This window comes from Hyla sarda, unplaced genomic scaffold, assembly GCF_029499605.1.
Source record: "Hyla sarda isolate aHylSar1 unplaced genomic scaffold, aHylSar1.hap1 scaffold_146, whole genome shotgun sequence".
In the NCBI taxonomy this organism is placed as follows: domain Eukaryota; kingdom Metazoa; phylum Chordata; class Amphibia; order Anura; family Hylidae; genus Hyla; species Hyla sarda.
In genome coordinates, this window is record NW_026608090.1 from 451529 (window position 1) to 477539 (window position 26011).

General features: G+C 45.5%; 1 protein-coding gene across 4 annotated transcripts in view; it reads right to left on the reverse strand.

Annotated features, from left to right (window-relative positions):
• Positions 1–1754: 1754 nt before the first annotated feature.
• The window catches only part of LOC130308079 (phospholipid scramblase 2-like), a 57012-nt gene continuing 32755 nt past the window's right edge, over positions 1755–26011 (reverse strand). For 3 of the 4 annotated variants that reach the window (XR_008857137.1, XR_008857136.1, XR_008857135.1), the window contains exon 3: positions 23087–23101. Coding sequence is in view for 1 of the 4 variants with exons in the window: in XM_056552221.1 (XP_056408196.1) it covers positions 2143–2190; positions 14448–14609; positions 15130–15291; positions 16754–16938; positions 18333–18360; positions 23048–23095 (633 nt within the window). In the remaining 3 variants the exon portion in view is untranslated. Of the gene's footprint in view, positions 2191–14447; positions 14610–15129; positions 15292–16753; positions 16939–18332; positions 18361–23047; positions 23102–26011 lie in introns of those variants that run through there. The other variant, XM_056552221.1, reaches the window with a different exon arrangement.

Here is a 26011-nt window from a genome sequence, read left to right on the forward strand (position 1 = left end):
GCCTGTGCTAGCATTTCTCCTGTGGTGTATATAGGAGTATATAGCAGTGTATACTGGAAGCCTGTGCTGGCATTTCTCCTGCGGTGTATATAGTGGTATATAGCAGTGTATACTTGAAGCCTGTGCTAGCATTTCTCCTGTGGTGTATATAGGAGTATATAGCAGTGTATACTGGAAGCCTGTGCTAGCATTTCTCCTGCGGTGTATATAGTAGTATATAGCAGTGTATACTGGAAGCCTGTGCTAGCATTTCTCCTGCGGTGTATATAGTAGTATATAGCAGTATATACTGGAAGCCTGTGCTAGCATTTCTCCTGCGGTGTATATAGCAGTGTATACGGATACTGGAAGCCTGTGCTAGCATTTCTCCTGCGGTGTATATAGTAGTATATAGCAGTGTATACGGATACTGGAAGCCTGTGCTAGCATTTCTCCTGCGGTGTATATAGTAGTATATAGCAGTGTATATGGATACTTGAAGCCTGTACTAGCATTTCTCCTGCGGTGTATATAGTAGTATATAGCAGTGTATACGGATACTGGAAGCCTGTGCTAGCATTTCTCCTGTGGTGTATATAGTAGTATATAGCAGTGTATACAGATACTGGAAGCCTGTGCTGGCATTTCTCCTGTGGTGTATATAGTAGTATATAGCAGTGTATACTGGAAGCCTGTGCTAGCATTTCTCCTGCGGTGTATATAGTAGTATATAGCAGTGTATACAGATACTGGAAGCCTGTGCTGGCATTTCTCCTGTGGTGTATATAGTAGTATATAGCAGTGTATACTGGAAGCCTGTGCTAGCATTTCTCCTGTGGTGTATATAGTAGTATATAGCAGTGTATACAGATACTGGAAGCCTGTGCTAGCATTTCTCCTGCGGTGTATATAGTAGTATATAGCAGTGTATACTTGAAGCCTGTGCTAGCATTTCTCCTGTGGTGTATATAGTAGTATATAGCAGTGTATACGGATACTGGAAGCCTGTGCTAGCATTTCTCCTGCGGTGTATATAGTAGTATATAGCAGTGTATATGGATACTTGAAGCCTGTGCTAGCATTTCTCCTGCGGGGTATATAGTAGTATATAGCAGTGTATACTGGAAGCCTGTGCAGCATTTCTCCTGCGGTGTATATAGTAGTATATAGCAGTGTATATGGATACTTGAAGCCTGCGCAGTGATTTCCTCCCGTCCATTATTGGTCTTTTCGGGGGACGTTTTGGTCGCCTGTGACTTTGGAATAAACGTTTTTGGAGACTCTGAGATGATATTTGAGACTTTTTATTATTATTTAGACAATATGGGGGATGATGAAATGATGACCGAATCCTCGCACTGTCTGACATTAACCCTTTAACTCCCGATGACATACATTTACATAATGGGGGCATTAAGGCGCTATAGTGAATGCTCGGAGGTCGGGCCCCCTCTATACCACCACTAAAAACATATTTGATATCGCTGAATTATGAAATCATTACGTTCCCGATCCTGCAGGGAGCGAAAACACAAGAAAATTCCAAAGTCAAATATTTCTGCTTTTTGGTCACATCCCAGTAAAAAAAATATCATAAAAAAGTGTTTAAAAATTCCCATATTCTCAAAGTGGTGCCAATAAACCTAAACTACAGATCACAGAGTATAATGGTCCCTGTAGGTCAGTGGTCTCCAATCTGCGGACCTCCAGATGTTGCAAAACTACAACTCCCAGCATGCCCGGACAGCCGTTGGCTGTCCGGGCATGCTGGGAGTTGTAGTTTTGCAACATCTGGAGGTGCGCAGGTTGGAGACCACTGCTGTAGATGAGAGATCAGAATGTGACGATTTACATGGATACATTGTATCTTCTCTTTTCCTTTGTTATTTCAGCGGTTCAGCCTCAGCGCCATCTGGTGGACATATTGTCACTGCAGGGATCGCACTTCATTTCTTATACAGTGTAGGAGGCCGCCTAGTGGTGAGACTGTATATTGCATCTCAGCAATGGAGACGGCAGGAGTGTGAAGCGGGGAAGAAGAACCTGGGATCTTCATATACAAATGTTTATCAGATAGTAACACAGACAGAGGAGCGAACGTGTTCTGGAGGAAATACCCCGATGTGTCCACGGCGCAGAGACCCCCGGGGCCCAAGAGGATCTTCATGATGAATTTCTCTCATTCCGCTGTCTCTCATGTTCCAAAAGATCCTGCAAAAGCAAAAATTAACATCACAGCCTATCCATCACTAGAGATCAGCGGTGACATCACTGAGAATACAGCCTATCCATCACTAGAGATCAGCGGTGACATCACTGAGAATACAGCCTATCCATCACTAGAGATCAGCGGTGACATCACTGAGAATACAGCTTATCCATCACTAGAGATCAGCGGTGACATCACTGAGAATACAACCTATCCATCACTAGAGATCAGCGGTGACATCACTGAGAATACAGCCTATCCATCACTAGAGATCAGCGGTGACATCACTGAGAATACAGCCTATCCATCACTAGAGATCAGCGGTGACATCACTGAGAATACAGTCTATCCATCACTAGAGATCAGCGGTGACATCACTGAGAATACAGCCTATCCATCACTAGAGATCAGCGGTGACATCACTGAGAATACAGCCTATCCATCACTAGAGATCAGCGGTGACATCACTGAGAATACAGCCTATCCATCACTAGAGATCAGCGGTGACATCACTGAGAATACAGCCTATCCATTCACTAGAGATCAGCGGTGACATCACTGAGAATACAGCCTATCCATCACTAGAGATCAGCGGTGACATCACTGAGAATACAGCCTATCCATCACTAGAGATCAGCGGTGACATCACTGAGAATACAGCCTATCCATCACTAGAGATCAGCGGTGACATCACTGAGAATACAGCCTATCCATCACTAGAGATCAGCAGTGACATCACTGAGAATACATCCTATCCATTCACTAGAGATCAGCGGTGACATCACTGAGAATACAGCCTATCCATCACTAGAGATCAGCGGTGACATCACTGAGAATACAGCCTATCCATCACTAGAGATCAGCAGTGACATCACTGAGAATACAGCCTATCCATCACTAGAGATCAGCGGTGACATCACTGAGAATACAGCCTATCCATCACTAGAGATCAGCGGTGACATCACTGAGAATACAGCCTATCCATCACTAGAGATCAGCAGTGACATCACTGAGAATACATCCTATCCATCACTAGAGAACAGCGGTGACATCACTGAGAATACAGCCTATCCATTCACTAGAGATCAGCGGTGACATCACTGAGAATACAGCCTATCCATCACTAGAGATCAGCGGTGACATCACTGAGAATACAGCCTATCCATCACTAGAGATCAGCGGTGACATCACTGAGAATACAGCCTATCCATCACTAGAGATCAGCGGTGACATCACTGAGAATACAGCCTATCCTTCACTAGAGATCAGCGATGACATCACTGAGAATACAGCCTATCCATCACTAGAGATCAGTGGTGACATCACTAGAGATCAGCGGTGACATCACTGAGAATACAGCCTATCCATCACTAGAGATCAGCGGTGACATCACTGAGAATACAGCCTATCCATCACTAGAGATCAGCGGTGACATCACTGAGAATACAGCCTATCCATCACTAGAGATCAGCGGTGACATCACTGAGAATACAGCCTATCCATCACTAGAGATCAGCGGTGACATCACTGAGAATACAGCCTATCCATTCACTAGAGATCAGCGGTGACATCACTGAGAATACAGCCTATCCATCACTAGAGATCAGCGGTGACATCACTGAGAATACAGCCTATCCATCACTAGAGATCAGCGGTGACATCACTGAGAATACAGCCTATCCATCACTAGAGATCAGCGGTGACATCACTGAGAATACAGCCTATCCATTCACTAGAGATCAGCGGTGACATCACTGAGAATACAGCCTATCTATCACTAGAGATCAGCGGTGACATCACTGAGAATACAGCCTATCTATCACTAGAGATCAGCGGTGACATCACTGAGAATACAGCCTATCCATCGCTAGAGATCAGCGGTGACATCACTGAGAATACAGCCTATCCATCACTAGAGATCAGCGGTGACATCACTGAGAATACAGCCTATCCATCACTAGAGATCAGCGGTGACATCACTGAGAATACAGCCTATCCATCACTAGAGATCAGCGGTGACATCACTGAGAATACAGCCTATCTATCACTAGAGATCAGCGGTGACATCACTGAGAATACAGCCTATCCATCACTAGAGATCAGCGGTGACATCACTGAGAATACAGCCTATCCATCACTAGAGATCAGCGGTGACATCACTGAGAATACAGCCTATCCATCACTAGAGATCAGCGGTGACATCACTGAGAATACAGCCTATCCATCACTAAAGATCAGCGGTGACATTACTGAGAATACAGCCTATCCATCACTAGAGATCAGCGGTGACATCACTGAGAATACAGCCTATCCATCACTAGAGATCGGCGGTGACATCACTGAGAATACAGCCTATCCATCACTAGAGATCGGCGGTGACATCACTGAGAATACAGCCTATCCATCACTAGAGATCAGCGGTGACATCACTGAGAATACAGCCTATCCATCACTAGAGATCAGCGGTGACATCACTGAGAATACAGCCTATCCATCACTAGAGATCAGCGGTGACATCACTGAGAATACAGCCTATCCATCACTAGAGATCAGCGGTGACATCACTGAGAATACAGCCTATCCATCACTAGAGATCAGCGGTGACATCACTGAGAATACAGCCTATCCATCACTAGAGATCAGCGGTGACATCACTGAGAATACAGCCTATCCATCACTAGAGATCAGCGGTGACATCACTGAGAATACATCCTATCCATCACTAGAGATCAGCGGTGACATCACTGAGAATACATCCTATCCATCACTAGAGATCAGCGGTGACATCACTGAGAATACAGCCTATCCATCACTAGAGATCAGCAGTGACATCACTGAGAATACAGCCTATCCATCACTAGAGATCAGCGGTGACATCACTGAGAATACAGCCTATCCATCACTAGAGATCAGCGGTGACATCACTGAGAATACAGCCTATCCATCACTAGAGATCAGCGGTGACATCACTGAGAATACAGCCTATCCATCACTAGAGATCAGCGGTGACATCACTGAGAATACAGCCTATCTATCACTAGAGATCAGCGGTGACATCACTAAGAATACAGCCTATCCATCACTAGAGATCAGCGGTGACATCACTGAGAATACAGTCTATCCATCACTAGAGATCAGCGGTGACATTACTGAGAATACAGCCTATCCATCACTAAAGATCAGCGGTGACATTACTGAGAATACAGCCTATCCATCACTAAAGATCAGCGGTGACATTACTGAGAATACAGCCTATCCATCACTAGAGATCAGCGGTGACATCACTGAGAATACAGCCTATCCATCACTAGAGATCAGCGGTGACATCACTGAGAATACAGCCTATCCATCACTAGAGATCAGCGGTGACATCACTGAGAATACAGCCTATCCATCACTAGAGATCAGCGGTGACATCACTGAGAATACAGCCTATCCATCACTAGAGATCAGCGGTGACATCACTGAGAATACAGCCTATCCATCACTAGAGATCAGCGGTGACATCACTGAGAATACATCCTATCCATCACTAGAGATCAGCGGTGACATCACTGAGAATACAGCCTATCCATCACTAGAGATCAGCGGTGACATCACTGAGAATACAGCCTATCCATCACTAGAGATCAGCGGTGACATCACTGAGAATACATCCTATCTATCACTAGAGATCAGCGGTGACATCACTGAGAATACAGCCTATCCATCACTAGAGATCAGCGGTGACATCACTGAGACTACAGCCTATCCATTCACTAGAGATCAGCGGTGACATCACTGAGAATACAGCCTATCCATCACTAGAGATCAGCGGTGACATCACTGAGACTACAGCCTATCCATTCACTAGAGATCAGCGGTGACATCACTGAGAATACAGCCTATCCATCACTAGAGATCAGCGGTGACATCACTGAGAATACAGCCTATCCATCACTAGAGATCAGCGGTGACATCACTGAGAATACAGCCTATCTATCACTAGAGATCAGCGGTGACATCACTGAGAATACAGCCTATCCATCACTAGAGATCAGCGGTGACATCACTGAGAATACAGCCTATCCATCACTAGAGATCAGCGGTGACATCACTGAGAATACAGCCTATCCATCACTAGAGATCAGCGGTGACATCACTGAGAATACAGCCTATCCATCACTAGAGATCAGCGGTGACATCACTGAGAATACAGCCTATCCATCACTAGAGATCAGCGGTGACATCACTGAGAATACAGCCTATCCATCACTAGAGATCAGCAGTGACATCACTGAGAATACAGTCTATCCATCACTAGAGATCAGCGGTGACATCACTGAGAATACAGCCTATCCATCACTAGAGATCAGCGGTGACATCACTGAGAATACAGCCTATCCATCACTAGAGATCAGCGGTGACATCACTGAGAATACAGCCTATCCATCACTAGAGATCAGCGGTGACATCACTGAGAATACAGCCTATTCATCACTAGAGATCAGCGGTGACATCACTGAGAATACAGCCTATCCATCACTAGAGATCAGCGGTGACATCACTGAGAATACAGCCTATCCATCACTAGAGATCAGCGGTGACATCACTGAGAATACATCCTATCCATCACTAGAGATCAGCGGTGACATCACTGAGAATACAGCCTATCCATCACTAGAGATCAGCGGTGACATCACTGAGAATACAGCCTATCCATCACTAGAGATCAGCGGTGACATCACTGAGAATACAGCCTATCCATCACTAGAGATCAGCGGTGACATCACTGAGAATACAGCCTATCCATCACTAGAGATCAGCGGTGACACCACATATATATGTTATTTTATATTCACTCATGTGTTATACGGTCTTTGCATCTATAAGAGGAAGGATAAAATCTTAAGGGTTAAGTCTGAGATTACGTTCCGTGATGTTCTCACTATAATTGATGTGTTACCATATTCCTACCATATCTGTGCTGGGGAGTCCAGGCCGAAATGTCTTCCCAGAGTCTGGTAAAAAGGTTTATACTGTAGGTTCCTTTTAATTTAATGGGTCCACATTGATGATGGCAATGAGTAATGTGTCAAATTACCTATTCAAGAGCGCCATCTAGTGAAAAGGTAGATTATCATTTAACCAGAAATTAGTCCTTGTTAGGATTCGGCTGGCTGGAGGTGGATCCTCTGTGTCAGCGAGGGATTGGCGTGGACCGGTTCTAAGTTGCTACTGGTATTCACCAGAGCCCGCCGCAAAGCGGGATGGTCTTGCTGCGGCGGTAGCAACCAGGTCGTATCCACCGGCAACGGCTCAACCTTTCTGACTGCTGAGAAGGTGTGGGACAGAAGGACTAGACAGAGGCGAGGTCAGACGTAGCAGAAGGTCGGGGCAGGTGGCAAGGTTTGTAGTAAATGGTGATAGCAGAAGGTCAGGAAACACAGGTATGGCAAACACTGGAAACGCTTTCTCAAGGCACAAGGGCAACAAGATCCGGCAATGCTGGGAAGAGGAAGTGAGGTTATAAGGACGTAGAGCAGGTGGAAGCTAATTAGACTGATTTGGGCCAGGCACCAATCATTGGTGCACTGGCCCTTTAAATCTTAGAGAGATGGCACGCGCGCGCCCTAAGGAGCGGAGCTGCGCGCGCCAGGACGTGACAGCCGGGGACCGGGATAGGTGAGTAACTTGGGATGCGATTCGCGAGCGGGCACGTCCCGCTATGCAAATCGCATCCCCGTCGACAATGTCAGTGCAGCGCTCACGGTCAGCGGGTCTGACCGGGGCGCTGCAGAGAGAGGAACGCCGCGAGCGTTCCGGGGAGGAGCAGGGACCCGGAGCGCTCGGCATAACAGTACCCCACCCCTCTTAGGTCTCCCCCTCTTTTTGTCTGCTTGTCCCTTCACATGAGACGAGGCCATTGGGAGCGATTCTTGAGTTTCTTTCTGAAAGACAGAGAAGTCCTGGGTGAATTCATCCATAGCAGGCAATCCAGAGGAAGTGGGGATTGGGAGGGGGGGCAGAGGGTGAAGCTTGTCACGGGGCAGAGTGTTACCAGGAAGGGGGCTATGAGGAGGCAAAGTCTCTGCTTGTTTTTTGTAAAAAACCTCGGCATAGTCCTGATAGGCCTTGGGGAGACCTGGTATAGGAGGAGTCACTGAAGTTTGACAGATGGGACTGGGAGCAGACGTGAGGCATTTTTTGTGGCAAGAAGCACCCCAGCTCTTGATCTCCCCGGTGGTCCAGTCAAGGGTGGGAGAGTGGCGTTGGAGCCATGGCAGACCGAGGAGGACTTCAGAGGTGCAGTTAGGCAGAACAAAAAATTAAATTTTTTCGTGATGCAGTCCAATGCTCATGAGCAGGGGTTCTGTGCGGTAACGCACAGTGCAGTCCAATTTTACTCCGTTGACCGAGGAAATGTAGAGCGGCTTGACGAGACGGGTCACAGGGATGTTGAACCTATTAACAAAAGAGGCCAAAATAAAATTTCCCGCAGAACCAGAGTCCAAGAAGGCCACAGCTGAGAAGGAAGAGTTAGCAGAAGGAGAAATCCGCACGGGCACAGTGAGACATGGAGAAGCAGACTTCATACCAAGAGACGCCACTCCCACATGAGCTGGGTGCGTGCGTTTTCCAGACGTGGAGGACGAATAGGGCAATCCACCAACAAATGTTCGGTACTAGCGCAGTACAGACATAAATTTTTATCCCTACGGCGAGTCCTCTCTTCTTGGGTCAGGCGAGACCGATCCACTTGCATAGCCTCCTCGGCAGGAGGCACAGGGGTAGATTGCAAAGGATACTGTGAGAGAGGTGCCCAGGGATGAAGGTCTTTTTCCTGGCGGAGCTCCTGATGTCTCTCAGAAAAACGCATGTCAATGCGGGTGGCCAAATGGATAAGTTCATGCAGGTTGGCAGGAATCTCTCGTGCGGCCAGCACATCCTTGATGTTACTGAATAGGCCTTTTTTAAAGGTCGTGCAGAGAGCCTCGTTATTCCAAGATAATTCAGAGGCGAGGGTACGAAATTGGATGGCGTATTCGCCTACAGAAGAATTTCCTTGGACAAGGTTCAGCAGGGCAGTTTCGGCAGAAGAGGCTAGGGCTGGTTCCTCGAAGACACTACGAACCTCAGCGAAGAAGGACTGGACAGTGGCTGTGGCAGGATCATTGCGGTCCCAGAGCGGTGTGGCCCATGACAGGGCCTTCCCAGACAGGAGACTAACCACGAAAGCCACCTTCGACCGTTCTGTGGGAAATTGGTCCGACAACATCTCCAAATGTAGGGAACATTGAGACTGGAAACCACGGCAGAGTTTAGAGTCCCCATCATATTTGTCCGGCAGGGACAAGCGGAGGCTAGGAGCGGCCACTCGCTGCGGAGGAGGTGCAGGAGCTGGCGGAGGAGATGGTTGCTGCTGTAGCTGTGGCAGAAGTTGCTGTAGCATGGCGGTCAACTGCGACAGCTGCTGTCCTTGTTGGGCGAACTGTTGTCCTAGTTGCTCTATCTGTTGAAACTGCTGGGCAACCACCGTGGTAAGGTCAGCGACAACTGGCAGCGGGACCTCTGCGGGATCCATGGCCGGATCTACTATTAGGATTCGGCAGGCTGGATGTGGATCCTCTGTGTCAGCGAGGGATTGGCGTGGACCGTACCGGTGGACCGATTCTAGGTTGCTACTGGTATTCACCAGAGCCCGCCGCAAAGTGTGATGGTCTTGCTGCGGCCGGAGCAATCAGGTCGTATCCACCGGCAACGGCTCAACCTCGCTGACTGCTGAGAAGGCGTGGGACAGAAGGACTAGACAGAGGCGAGGTCAGACGTAGCAGAAGGTCAGGGCAGGCGGCAAGGTTCGTAGTCAATGGTGAAAGCAGAAGGTCGGGAAACACTGGTATGGCAAACACTGGAAACGCTTTCTCAAGGCACAATGGCAACAAGATCCGGCAATGCTGGGAAGAGGAAGTGAGGTTATATGAGCAAGGAGCAGGTGGAAGCTAATTAGACTGATTGGGCCAGGCACCAATCATTGGTGCACTGGCCCTTTAAATCTTAGAGAGCTGGTGCGCGCGCGCCCTAAGGAGCGGAGCCGCGCGCACCAGGACGTGACAGCCGGGGACCGGGACAAGTAAGTGGATTGGGATGCGATCCGCGAGCGGGCGCGTCCCGCTATGCGAATCACATCCCCGTCGGCAGTGTCAGTGCAGCGCTCCCAGTCAGCGGGTCTGACCGGGGCGCTGCAGAGAGGGGAACGCCGCGAGTGCTCCGGGGAGGAGCAGGGACCCGGAGCGCTCGGCGTAACAGTCCTAATACGGTCAATGTACGTCACTAGATACTTATTTGCATATGTCCACGCCCATCATACCTATTGGGGATTACAACTAGTGGGGTGCGGAATAACTAAAGATTTTTGGTAAAAAAACAACGTGCAGATACACAAAGGGGTTTGCAACAGATCTTAGAAAATGCTTAAAAGGTACACGGAGCTGATAGAAAGCGTATACCTACAGACCTAAGATGGAGTTCAATATACATAGAGCTTATACCCTCTCTAGAACTAATTTACAACTTTAGGAACTACCTGAGGGACGAGACGTGAAGAGTTAGCGCGAGACCTACAGCCAGGCCTCTTCTGAGATGCCCAGACAATGGTTACCCCTGATGATGTTATGGACCCAGCTTTCCAGGATGCAGAAGTTAGAGCTAAAACCATCTGGGAAACATAAGAACGGCTTCTCATTTGATTAAGACCAATTTTAATAATGTGGATAAAATTATGTCAAATAAAATGGTGGATAGATCTTTGCTCCAATCGCTAGGTTGAGATTATAAATGTTAGCATATAGATCACTTCTTCTTCTTCTGCAGAGAGCAGGGTGTGTTCTATACATATCAGTGCATTCACATACTAGCTGCATCATGTGACTTTCTCACAAGGAGCTTATTCCAAGCTTTCCCTCCAAAATTTAGAGCATAGTAGATTATATATCTTGTACTGTGTCTTAAAAGGTTCTTACCAAAGTCATGTGTGTGGTGAGTTAGAAGTGGGCAGAGTGACACTAAACTTTATTCTCTTCCCTCCCAACTCCTGTCTGATCCAGTGGAACAGGCTGCGGCCCTCGATTCTTATCTCGCTATTTGGCTTACCTGCTTTGTTGGGGGCCGATCGGGAGGTTCTTAATGCACCCATCACTGGGGACGAACTCTTGGAGGTTCTAAAGTCCCTTTCTACTGGCCGTTCCGCTGGCTCAGACGGCTTCTCCTAACTCTACTACAAGACTTTCTCTTCTGTCCTCGTAAACCTGGCAAGAATCCTCATCATGATTGCTCTAGGTATCCGCCTATTGCCCTCCTTAACTCTAACCTCAAATTGTTCTCTAAGGTGTTAGCGGTCCGACTTAGCTCCTTTCTCCCCACTCTGATCCATAAGGACCAGGTTGGCTTCATCCCCTGTTGCCAGGGCGGTGACAACACCTGGAGGGTGGTGGACCTTGTTGATCTGATCAATCGGAGATCTGAGCAGGCTCTCATACTTAGCCTAGACGCTGGGATGGCCGTTTATGTTCGCTACCCTTCAGAAGTTTGGTATTACGGATCATTTTTTGACTGCACTGCGGGGTCTCTATTCCTCTCCTACAGCTTCTCTCAAACTCACTCATGCTCCTTCTCCAACCTTCCCTTTGTTCAATGGGAGTCGTCAGGGATGTCTGTTGTCCCCCTTGGTTTTTGCACTTTGTATTCAGCCTTTAGCTGCTATGATTTGGGGTGACCCGGACATCACTGGCATTCCCTTGCACGACAGGGATTTTAAGATCTGTCTCTTTGCTGATGATGTGCTTCCTACTCTCACTCGTCCCTTGCTCTCTCTACCTAGCCTTTATAGGGTCCTTCACGCAAGGTCTCCGGCTATAAGGTCAACCTCTCTAAGGCTGCATTCACATCTCGTTTTGTACATACGGGTGCCGGATCCGGCTGGGGGAGGGGAAAACCGGGTGCTCCCGTGCCCCTGCCGGATCAGCCAGTAAGTCCATTTACTTTAATGAGCCACCCGTAGCCGACCGGAGTCAAGCGGTGACTCCGGTAGGCTCAATTTTGACCCGTATGCGGTTTCCTGACCGGACCTCAAACAAAACCACATACGGGTCAAAACTGAACCGACCGGAGTCACCGTTTGACTCCGGCCGGCTCATTAAAGTAAATGGAGTCACGGGCTGATCCGGCTGGGGTATGGGAGCGCCTGGTTTGCCTCTGGATCTCGCGCCCGTATGTACAAAACGAGATGTGAATGCAGCCTAAGTCGGAAGCGCTTCCTCTGAATCTTCCCTTGTCTCTCTCCACTCTTCTTTGCTCTAACTATTCTTTCAAATGGTCCCCTTCTGCTCTTAAGTACCTGGGGGTTTCTACCACCTCTTGCTATTCCTCGCTTTACTCTACCAACTATCTCCCGCTCTTTCGCGAACTCTATGCTCTTTAGGAAAAGTGGCGCTCGCAGTACATTTCCTTTTTTCGGGGAATCGCGGCCGTGAAAATGACCATACTTCCGAAATTACTGTATTATTTTGAAACGTTGCCGGTTCGGGTGCCGCTGTCTGCACTCTGCTCATTTCAAACTGTGATTTTTTGGATGGGAAGAGGGATCGACTCCCTATGTCTGTCATGATGGCAAATAGGGCGTTTGGAGGTCTTGCAGTTCCGGATGTGGTCAGGTACTACTGGGCTGCCCATCTGCGCCATCTTGCGGCGTGTTCATCTTATCATGCCTATAGCCGATGGATGGAGCTGGGGAAGATTTGGTTAGCCCCTTTCCACCCCCAATACGTTGATCTGGTCTTCTCTCGCTTCCACTGTCTCCCTATCCCCTTTATTGGGTCCGATGGCTTTCTCGAAATATGTCTGGGGATATTGTTCTGTGAAATTCAGGCTGTTTTCTCCCTCTTCCCCTCTCTGGTCTTTCCTTTGTCTATCCTCTTGTCTATCTTCTCCAGCTTTCTCACCCCGTGATGTCTAAGAAGCTATTTAAGCTCTTTATGCACATAGTCTTGGCTGCTAAAACACTTATTGCTAAATGCTGGAAGAGGACCCTCCCCCCGGCTGAATCTGACCTCTTATCTCGCATACGGGAGATCCATTCTCTGGAATCTTTAACAGCTTCCCTGAATAACTCTGTCCCTTTGTTTCACTCGGTCTGGGAGCCCTGGGACTGTTTCTCTGGTAGGCAACTGCCTTGATACTCTCTTTTCTTTTGCTCTTTCCTCTCTTTCTCCTTTCAATCTTTCCTATGTACCTCCGTGTGTTAACTGTCGCTTTTTGTTGCTCTTGTACTCTCCCCGGTTTGAGCTCCCTCCCTTGTTTGTGGCCTTGGGCCTTGTCCTATATTAGCTGCCGTTTGGAAGTACTCTCATTGGTTTTTGTTATTTTCTCCAATAGCTGCCGGTTATGTTGGTATTGGAGGTCATTGGAACGCTGCTGTCACTGTACTGGCCTTTCCAGATCTAGTCACTTGCTAATACGATTGGCTGTATAGCTTTGGATGTTAATGGGCCCTGGCCCTTGTGACAATTCTGTTTTTATTTTTGTTTCAATTTGTAACTATGCAAACTTTTCAATAAAAATTACAGTAAAAAAAAAAAGAAGTGGGCAGAGTGGTTGCATATCACTTCCATTTAAAATATCTATACGCTAGATGTTGCCCATTCTGATATCATGTGATGTAAGGTTCTCTCTTCCCCAGTAATATACCTACTATATGTATAGAATAATCTTTATATCTTCATATCATATTAATATTCATTTATATATCATTGTGTATATTGCAAAACTACCTTCCTAGCGTCGAAGACATAAAAAGAACTTGATTATTTTAGAAATCGGCTCAGATGTGCATTGTTTATATTTTTCAGCATTTCATAAGGACATCATTTTTATAACTTTTTTGACCATATTACCGAGAAGCCTATCCATTCAATAGATATCAGCGGTGACATCAATAAGAATACAGCCTATTCATTCATTAGAGATCAACAGTGACATCACTGAGAATACAGCATATCCATTCACCAGAGATCAGCAGTGCCATCACTAAGAATACAGCCTATTCATTCATTAGAGATCAGCAGTGACATAACTGAGGATACAGCCTATCCATTTACTAGAGATGAGCAGTGACATCACTAGAGATCAGCGGTGACATCACTAGAGATCAGCGATGACACCACCATATAGACTGTTTGTTATGATTCGGCCCCTTTTTGCCCCTCACCCGCCCCCTCATACTCACGATCAGTAAGGTGCAGGATAGCAGGATGGCCTTCATGGAAACCTCCAGGTCTGGTGGGAATTGTACCACAAACTTATCTTCTCTGGAGAACATTTCCTTGCTAATTCCTTTCCACACTCGGGTTATGTGGCCGACCATAAAGGATTTATCAGCTGACAGCACCTGGAGCATGGGGAGGGGAGAGAAGCGTCATGTTACTCTATACTGATGGATGGGCCCCACAATCTCCTCTGCTGACACCCAGGAACCCCATGTGTTCAGACACAAGAGTGGAGTGTAGGTTTTGTTGTGTTTTTTGCTGTTCCGACCTTTTTTTCCATGGTATTTATTAGTTTACTCCGCTTTCAGGAAACTTTATTCATGCTTTAAAGTGTAGGGTTTTCTTCCTAGAAAATTGACAAGAGTGTTTTTTCAGAAAAGACGAGTGACTTTGGTTGAAATGTAGGGAACACGCCTCTTTTTCTGAAAACCACGCCCATTTTGTAGGGCTTTTTTTTTCACTCTGAGTGTTTCTGATTCTGTTGGGATTTTTCTGTCGCACATTCAAAATTAACACAGAATTTAGGCGCACAACTCGACAAAAAGAGTCAAAATGCTGTTAGTAAATGAGGGCCATAGTGTAGAATCCCTAAAATAATGATCGGGAGGAATGGGCGTTCAGTCCTGATAGTCGGCGACTAACCTGGAAGACTCGATCAGACATGAAGCCTTCTCCCCATCCCGGCCCTTTCACTTTTAGACAGATCTGATTTAACGGGTTCAGGATGTCAAAAGATGCAGAAGAAAAGGACCAGTTCTGTTCTATGTAACCGAGGAGCTGACCCGAGGCGTCAATTACCTGTAACTGAAGAACATCAAAAAGCGACATCAGAAGGACCCCGGAACCGAGACCATCTTTCTCTGTGATCCTAAGACCTATACGTTGTATCTCACCGATACTAAGACCTATACGTTGTATCTCACCAATCCTAAGACCTAGACCATGTATCTCACTGATCCTAAGACCTACACCATGTATCTCACCGATCCTAAGACCTAGACCTTGTATCTCACTGATCCTAAGACCTAGACCATGTATCTCACCGACCCTAAGACCTAGACCTTGTATCTCACCGATCCTAAGACACAGACCTTGTATCTCACCCATCCTAAGACCTAGAACTTGTATCTCACCCATCCTAAGACCTAGACCTTGTATCTCACTGATCCTAAGACCTAGACCATGTATCTCACCGATCCTAAGACCTAGACCATGTATCTCACTGATCCTACGACATAGACCTTGTATCTCACCGATCCTAAGACCTAGACCTTGTATCTCACTGATCCTAAGACCTAGACCTTGTATCTCACTGATCCTAAGACATAGACCTTGTATCTCACCGATCCTAAGACCTAGACGATGTATCTCACTGATCCTAAGACATAGACCTTGTATCTCACCGATCCTAAGACCTAGACCATGTATCTCACCCATCCTAAGACACAGACCTTGTATCTCACCGATCCTAAGACCTAGACCATGCATCTCACCGATCCTAAGACATAGACCTTATATCTCACCGATCCTAAGACCTAGACCTTGTATCTCACCCATCCTGGGACGTAGACCTTGTATCTCACCCATCCTAAGACCTAGACCTTGTATATCACCCATCCTAAGACATAGACCTTGTATCTCACTAATCCTAAGACCTAGACCATGTATCTCATGATCCTACGACCTAGATAATGTATCTCACTGATCCTTAGACCTAGACAATGTATCTCCCCGATCCTAAGACCAAGATCTTGTATCTCACCGATCCTAAGACCTAGACCTTGTATCTCACCGATCCTAAGACCTAGACCTTGTATCTCACCCATCCTGGGACCTAGACCTTGTATCTCACCTATCATAAGACCTAGACCTTGTATCTCACCGATCCTAAGACCTAGACATTTTATCTCACCCATCCTAAGACCTAGAATCTCACCGATACCAAGACTTAGACCTTGTATCTCACCCACCCAAAGACCTAGACCTCATATTACACTGATCCTAAGAACTTGACCTCATATCACACTGATCCTAAGAACTTGACCTCATATCACAATAATCTTAAGACCTAGACTGCGTTTTACACAGACATTAAGATCTAGACCTCATATCACACTGACCCTAAGACCTAGACCTCAGATTACACTGATCCTAAGACCTAGATATCCTATCACACTGATCTATAATAACTTTCCTCCATTGTATTGTAGACCAGGACTAATATCCTCAGTCTGCTGAGACTACAGGTTGCATATTTGTGACTTACTTTTGTTTCCCAGCTGCAGCATTCATAAGGTATAAGCAGGTGGAGGACATTGTATCCCTGAGTGTCCTGGACTCTGACATCCATCCGAGGTCCACAGCATTCCCGATTCTCAGTTGCCTGGTATACAAGGTTTCCATTTGGCCCTAACAAGTCGTAGGTGCAGGAATACTGGAACATGCTGTTCCCTGAAATCACAGGACAACAAGAAAAATAACAGGACAACAAGGCACATCACAGGACAACAAGACACACCACAGGACAACAAGACAAATCACAGGACAACAAGACAAATCACAGGACAACAAGACAAATCACAGGACAACAAGACAAATCACAGGACAACAAGACACATCACAGGACAACAAGACACATCACAGGACAACAAGACACATCACAGGGCAACAAGACAAATCACAGGGCAACAAGACACATCACAGGACAACAAGACACATCACAGGACAACAAGACAAATCACAGGACAACAAGACAAATCACAGGACAACAAGACACATCACAGGACAACAAGACACATCACAGGGCAACAAGACAAATCACAGGACAACAAGACACATCACAGGACAACAAGACACATCACAGGACAACAAGACACATCACAGGACAACAAGACACATCACAGGACAACAAGACACATCACAGGACAACAAGACAAATCACAGGACAACAAGACACATCACAGGACAACAAGACAAGTCACAGGGCAACAAGACACATCACAGGGCAACAAGACACATCACAGGGCAACAAGACACATCACAGGACAACAAGACACATCACAGGACAACAAGACACATCACAGGGCAACAAGACACATCACAGGACAACAAGACACATCACAGGACAACAAGACACATCACAGGACAACAAGACACATAACAAGAAAACAAGACACATCACAGGGCAACAAGACACATCACAAGAAAACAAGACACATCACAGGGCAACAAGACACATCACAGGACAACAAGACACATCACAGGGCAACAAGACACATCACAGGACAACAAGACACATCACAGGACAAGACACATCACAGGGCAACAAGACACATCACAGGACAACAAGACACATCACAGGACAACAAGACACATCACAGGACAACAAGACACATCACAGGACAACAAGACAAATCACAGGGCAACAAGACACATCACAGGACAACAAGACACATCACAGGACAACAAGACAAATCACAGGGCAACAAGACACATCACAGGGCAACAAGACACATCACAGGACAACAAGACACATCACAGGACAACAAGACACATCACAGGACAACAAGACACATCACAGGACAACAAGACACATCACAGGGCAACAAGACGTATAGCAATGATATCTGGGACGACAAAGGCCAGACCAGAGAAGATCAGCATTCACTAGAGATCAGCGGTGACATCACTGGGAATACAGCCTATCCATCACTAGAGATCAGCGGTAACATCACTGAGAATGCAGCCTATCCATCACTAGAGATCAGCGGTGACATCACTAATATCTATACACACACACACACATCACCTTACACGTAACGCAGGCTCCAGCAGTGAAAACTTACATTTCTGATTGATGTAGAACTGACTGACCTGTAACAGAGCAGAGACAATAAATTAATAGTGTGAAAGTGGCACAATCATCATCCTCATCACCGACACAATCATCATCCTCATCACCAATACAATTATCATCCTCATCACCAATACAATCATCATCCTCATCACCGACACAGTCATCATCCTCATCACCGACACAATCATCATCCTCATCAACATCACAGACACCATTATCATCCTCATCACCGACACAGTCATCATCCTCATCACCAACACAGTCATCATCCTCATCAACATCATCGACACCATTATCATCCTCATCACCAATACAAGCATCATCCTCATCACCAATACAATCATCATCAACATCACCGACACCATCATCCTCATCACCGATACAATCATCATCCTCATCACCAACACAGTCATCATCCTTATCAACATCATAGACACCATTATCATCGTCATCACCAATACAATTATCATCCTCATCACCAATACAATCATCATCCTCATCACCAACACAGTCATCATCCTCATCAACATCACCGACACCATTATCATCCTCATCACCAATACAATTATCATCCTCATCAACATCACCGACACCATCATCCTCATCACCGACACAATCATCATTATCATCCTCCTCCTCCTTCTCTTCCTCCCCCTCCTTATTATCCTCCTCTGGTGACTCATCCGGGGCCGGACTAGGACTTCATGGTCAGATATGCGGCCGGCAGGTCATCCAATTAGCGTCAGTCACCATCCCTGTGTTCTCACATGTACCCCAAGACCATGTTCCCTGTTATATGTCTGTATACCACCAACTCCTCCTTCATCCTATCAGGAACATGCAGAGTTCCATTTTCACTTGGACACAGGATGAAGTTGAATGGTCCTGTATACCAGTTAATTGGGGTATTACATAAGATATAGCAGTGCTAATCAATACGATTAGGAGGGAATGTGTGAGGCTCATGTAAGTGTTTGATTGATGCAGAATGATATCATCATTTCAATTTTATTTTGGGTAGACTTGGTTGTCAATTGTATTTTGGGTAGGCTCGGGTGCCGATTGTACAGCGGGGATCAAAAGTTTGGGCACCCCAGGTAAGCATTTGTATTAATGTGCATAAAGAAGCCAAGGAAAGATGGAAAAATCTCCAAAAGGCATCAAATTACAGATTAGACATTCTTATAATATGTCACCAAAAGTTACATTTTATTTCCATCATTTACACTTTCAAAATAAAAGAAAACAAAAAAATGACATCTGTAAAAGTTTGGGCACCCTGCAGAGTTAATATCTAGTACTGCCCCCTTTGGCAAGTATCACAGCTTGTAAACACTTTTTGTAGCAGCCAAGAGTCTTTCAGTTCTTGTTTGAGGTATCTTTGACCATTCTTCCTTACAAAAGTCTTCCAGTTCTTTGAGATTTCTGGGCTGTTTGTCACGCACTGCTCTTTTAAAGTCTATCCATAAATTTTTAATTATGTTGAGGTCAGGAGATTGTGAAGGCCATGGCAAAACCTTCAATTTATGCCTCTTGATGTAATCCCCCGTGGATTTCGAGGTGTTTAGGATCCCTATCCATTTGTAGAAGCCATCCTCTCTTTAATTATTACTTTTTCAAAGATGGCATCAAGTTAGCATCCAAAATTTGCTGAAATGTTATTGAATCCATTTTTCCTTCTACTCGTGAGATGTTCCCTGTGCCACTGGCTGCAATACAACCCCAAAGCATGATTGATCCACCCCCATGCTTATCAGTTGGACAGAGGTTCTTTTCATTAAATTCTGTTCCCCTTCTTCTCCAAACGTACCTTTCCTCATTCCGGCCAAAAAGTTCAATTTTAATCTGATCGGTCCACAGAACTTGTTTCCAAAATGCATCGGGCTTGTCTATATTTTCATTTGCAAAGTTCAAACGCTGATTTTTGTGGTGAAGACGTAGAAGAGGTTTTCTTCTGATGACTCTTCCATGAAGACCATATTTGTACAAGTATCTCTTTATAGTGGAATAGTGTACCACAACTCCAGTGTCTGCCAGATCTTTCTGGAGGGATTGCGCAGTCAAACGTACATTTTGAATTGTTTTTCTCACAATCCTGCGAGCTGTTCTGTCTGATAGTTTCTTGGTCTTCCAGATCTTGCTTTAACTTCCACTGTTCCTGATGACTGCCATTTATTAATTACATTTACGAACAGAGGATATTGACATCTGAAAACGTTTTGCTATCTTCTTATAGCCTTCTCCAGCTTTGTGAGCGTCAACTATTTTCAGTTTCAGATTTCTAGACAACTGCTTAGAGGAACCCGTGGTGCTGATTGTTGGGGAAAGATCAGATGAGTCTGGGCATTTATAACCTTTGAGATTGACATCACGTGGTCTTCCCAGATGATGATTGAGAACAATCCATGACACTGGCAGGTCTCAGCTTTGTAAAGGGGGCAGTGCATGCTATAAACTCTGCAGGGGGCACAAACTGTGGCAGACGCCATTTTTTTGTTTTCTGTTATTTTGAAAGTGTAAATGATGGAAATAAAATGTAACTTTTGGTGACATATTATAAGAATGTCTAATCTGTAATTTGATGCCTTTTGGAGAATTTTCCATCTTTCCTTGGCTTCTTTATGGACATTAACACAAATTTTTACCTGGGGGCCCAAACTTTTGATCCCCACTGTATTTTGGGTAGACTCGGGTGCCGATTGTATTTTGGGTAGACTCTGGTGCCAATTGTATTTTGGGTAGACTCTGGTGCCAATTGTATTTTGGGCAGACTCGGGTACCGATTGTATTTTGGGTAGACTCTGGTGCCGATTGTATTTTGGGTAGACTCGGGTACCGATTGTATTTTGGGCAGACTCGGGTACCGATTGTATTTTGGGTAGACTTGGGTGCAGATTGTATTTTGGGTAGACTCGGGTGCAGATTGTATTTTGGGCACACTCGGGTGCCGATTGTATTTTGGGTAGACTCGGGTACCGATTGTATTTTGGGTAGACTTGGGTGCAGATTGTATTTTGGGTAGACTCGGGTGCAGATTGTATTTTGGGCAGACTCGGGTGCCAATTGTATTTTGGGCAGACTCGGGTGCCGATTGTATTTTGGGTAGACTCTGGTGCCGATTGTATTTTGGGTAGACTTGGGTGCAGATTGTATTTTGGGTAGACTCGGGTGCAGATTGTATTTTGGGCAGACTCGGGTGCCAATTGTATTTTGGGCAGACTCGGGTGCAGATTGTATTTTGGGCAGACTCGGGTGCCGATTGTATTTTGGGCAGACTCGGGTGCCGATTGTATTTTGGGCAGACTCGGGTGCCGATTGTATTTTGGGCAGACTCGGGTGCCGATTGTATTTTGGGAAGATTTGGGTGCCGATTGTATTTTGGGAAGATTTGGGTGCCGATTGTATTTTGATTTAGAAGTTGGTCGAAATCCCAAAATAGACTTAAATCTTCATTGCAGGATATTGTCTACGTATCTGCCCCGAAAAAAAATGACTTATGGGAACAAAGTAAAATCTTCACCTCAACAATTGTGTTCTCTGACGACCATAAAATAACCAAATCAGCAGAGGAGGGGGCACAAGTTGTCCCCTTTATCTGGTGATAAACAAGGGAGAAGTTGTAGAATAGTTTGTTTCCAGAGAATTAAGTAATTTTAGTTTTTTCTTTCTTATATTTACAGAAAAATTGTGTTCTCCAGCCAACCTAAAAAAAAACAAAAAAAACAGCTCTGCAGGGGCGGGGGCACAAGTCGACCACATAGTTGTTCCCTTTATCTGATGATCAATGGGAAAAGTTGTAGAGCAAATTGTTTGAATCCGGAGAGTTAAAGGGGTACACCAAATGCTTAAAACCAGCGCCGGGACCCCCCCTAATATTATTTCTTATCTATACCATTTATATAAATCTAAAATCACTTAAAGGGGTACTCCACTGCTCAGCATCTGGAACAAAAAGTTCCGAATGCTTAGAGCTGGTGCCGGGAGCTCGTGACATCATAGCCCCGCCCTCTCAAGATGGCCCGCCCTGCCCGCCCCCTCAATGCATGTCTATGGGAGGGGGCGTGGTGACTTTCACGCCCCCTCCCATAGACATGCATTGAGGGGGTGGGGCGTGACATCGTGAGGGGCGGCCCCTATGATGTCACGAGCTCCTGGCGCCAGCTCTAAGCATTTGGAACTTTTTGTTCCAGATGCTGAGCAGTGGAGTACCCCTTTAAGTGATTTTAGATTTATATAAATGGTATAGATAAGAAATAATATTAGGGGGGTCCCTATTTAAGGATCTGTGGGGGTCTCGCTCAACCCCTCTAATGCACTGAAAGCATTTTAACCAATTTTAGATGCGGTGATGCGGTGACGTTGACTATACATGCGGACAGCTGGCACTCACCGAGTGTAAACTGATCTTAGCTTGTGAGTGCCGCATACACCAAGAGGACAAACACAAGGGGAAAGAAAGATACAAAACAAGTGCAGTGTGACACCGCGGGTCCCGTCCACCCCCCCCACACCCCATCCATCTGACCACAACTATTACATTAATCCTGTTACACAATTCACCTCCTGACATGACACAAACCAAGAACATCCGGATGACAAATCCGTAATGTCCGGAGCAGATATGGACGTTCTTGGCCAACATTCCCCAAACCGGCCAAACCCCAACAAAAATCTAAAATATCTTAAGGTTTAGTAATGTCTCACCGGAATTAACTCCTGCAGCCCCGGAGGAACAATCGGAAAGGCGGCCATTACTATCTGGAATGAGAGAGAAAAGTCACAATTACCTATAACTGGGCAAACACTACACCCTGACCTAATACTGCTCCACCACATGTATACACTACCGTCCTAATACTGCTCCACCACATGTATACACCCTGACCTAACACTGCTCCACCACATGTATACACCCTGACCTAACACTGCTCCACCACATGTATACACCCTGACCTAATACTACTCCACCACATGTATACACTACCGTCCTAATACTGCTCCACCACATGTATACACTACTGTCCTAATACTTCTCCACCACATGTATACACTACTGTCCTAATATTACTCCACCACATGTATACACTACTGTCCTAATACTTCTCCACCACATGTATACACTACTGTCCTAATATTACTCCACCACATGTATACACTACTGTCCTAATACTACTCCACCACATGTATACACTACTGTCCTAATACTACTCCACCACATGTATACACTACCGTCCTAATACTACTCCACCACATGTATACACTACCGTCCTAATACTACTCCTCCACATGTATACACTACTGTCCTAATACTTCTCCACCACATGTATACACTACTGTCCTAATACTACTCCACCACATGTATACACTACTGTCCTAATACTACTCCACCACATGTATACACTACTGTCCTAATACTTCTCCACCACATGTATACACTACTGTCCTAATACTACTCCACCACATGTATACACTACTGTCCTAATACTACTCCACCACATGTATACACTACCGTCCTAATACTGCTCCACCACATGTATACACCCTGACCTAATACTGCTCCACCACATGTATACACCCTGACCTAACACTGCTCCACCACATGTATACACCCTGACCTAATACAACTCCACCACATGTATACACCCTGACCTAATACTACTCCACCACATGTATACACTACCGTCCTAATATTGCTCCACCACATGTATACACTACCGTCCTAATACTGCTCCACCACATGTATACACTACCGTCCTAATACTGCTCCACCACATGTATACACTACTGTCCTAATACTACTCCACCACATGTATACACTACTGTCCTAATACTGCTCCACCACATGTATACACTACCGTCCTAATACTGCTCCACCACATGTATACACTACCGTCCTAATACTGCTCCACCACATGTATACACTACTGTCCTAATACTACTCCACCACATGTATACACTACTGTCTTAATACTGCTCCACCATATGTATACACTACTGTCCTAATACTACTCCACCACATGTATACACTACTGTCCTAATACTACTCCACCACATGTATACACTACTGTCCTAATACTGCTCCACCACATGTATACACTACTGTCCTAATACTACTCCACCACATGTATACACTACCGTCCTAATACTACTCCACCACATGTATACACTACTGTCCTAATACTACTCCACCACATGTATACACTACTGTCCTAATACTGCTCCACCACATGTATACACTACTGTCCTAATACTGCTCCACCAAATGTATACACTACTGTCCTAATACTACTCCACCAAATGTATACACTACCGTCCAAATACTACTCCACCACATGTATACACTACCGTCCTAATACTGCTCCACCACATGTATACACTACCGTCCTAATACTGCTCCACCACATGTATACACTACTGTCCTAATACTGCTCCACCACATGTATACACTACTGTCCTAATACTACTCCACCACATGTATACACTACTGTCCTAATACTACTCCACCACATGTATACACTACTGTCCTAATACTACTCCACCACATGTATACACTACCGTCCTTATACTGCTCCACCACATGTATACACTACTGTCCTAATACTACTCCACCACATGTATACACTACTGTCCTAATACTGCTCCACCACATGTATACACTACTGTCCTAATACTACTCCACCACATGTATACACTACCGTCCTAATACTACTCCACCACATCTATACACTACCGTCCTAATACTGCTCCACCACATGTATACACTACTGTCCTAATACTACTCCACCACATGTATACACTACTGTCCTAATACTGCTCCACCACATGTATACACTACTGTCCTAATACTACTCCACCACCACATGTATACACTACTGTCCTAATACTACTCCACCACATGTATACACTACTGTCCTAATACTGCTCCACCACATGTATACACTACTGTCCTAATACTACTCCAGCACCACATGTATACACTACTGTCCTAATACTGCTCCACCACATGTATACACTACCGTCCTAATACTGCTCCTCCACATGTATACACTACTGTCCTAATACTGCTCCTCCACATGTATACACTACTGTCCTAATACTACTCCACCACATGTATACACTACTGTCCTAATACTGCTCCACCACATGTATACACTACTGTCCTAATACTACTCCAGCACCACATGTATACACTACTGTCCTAATACTGCTCCACCACATGTATACACTACTGTCCTAATACTACTCCACCACATGTATACACTACCGTCCTAATACTACTCCACCACATGTATACACTACCGTCCTAATACTACTCCTCCACATGTATACACTACTGTCCTAATACTTCTCCACCACATGTATACACTACTGTCCTAATACTACTCCACCACATGTATACACTACTGTCCTAATACTACTCCACCACATGTATACACTACCGTCCTAATACTGCTCCACCACATGTATACACCCTGACCTAATACTGCTCCACCACATGTATACACCCTGACCTAACACTGCTCCACCACATGTATACACCCTGACCTAATACTACTCCACCACATGTATACACCCTGACCTAATACTACTCCACCACATGTATACACTACCGTCCTAATACTGCTCCACCACATGTATACACTACCGTCCTAATACTGCTCCACCACA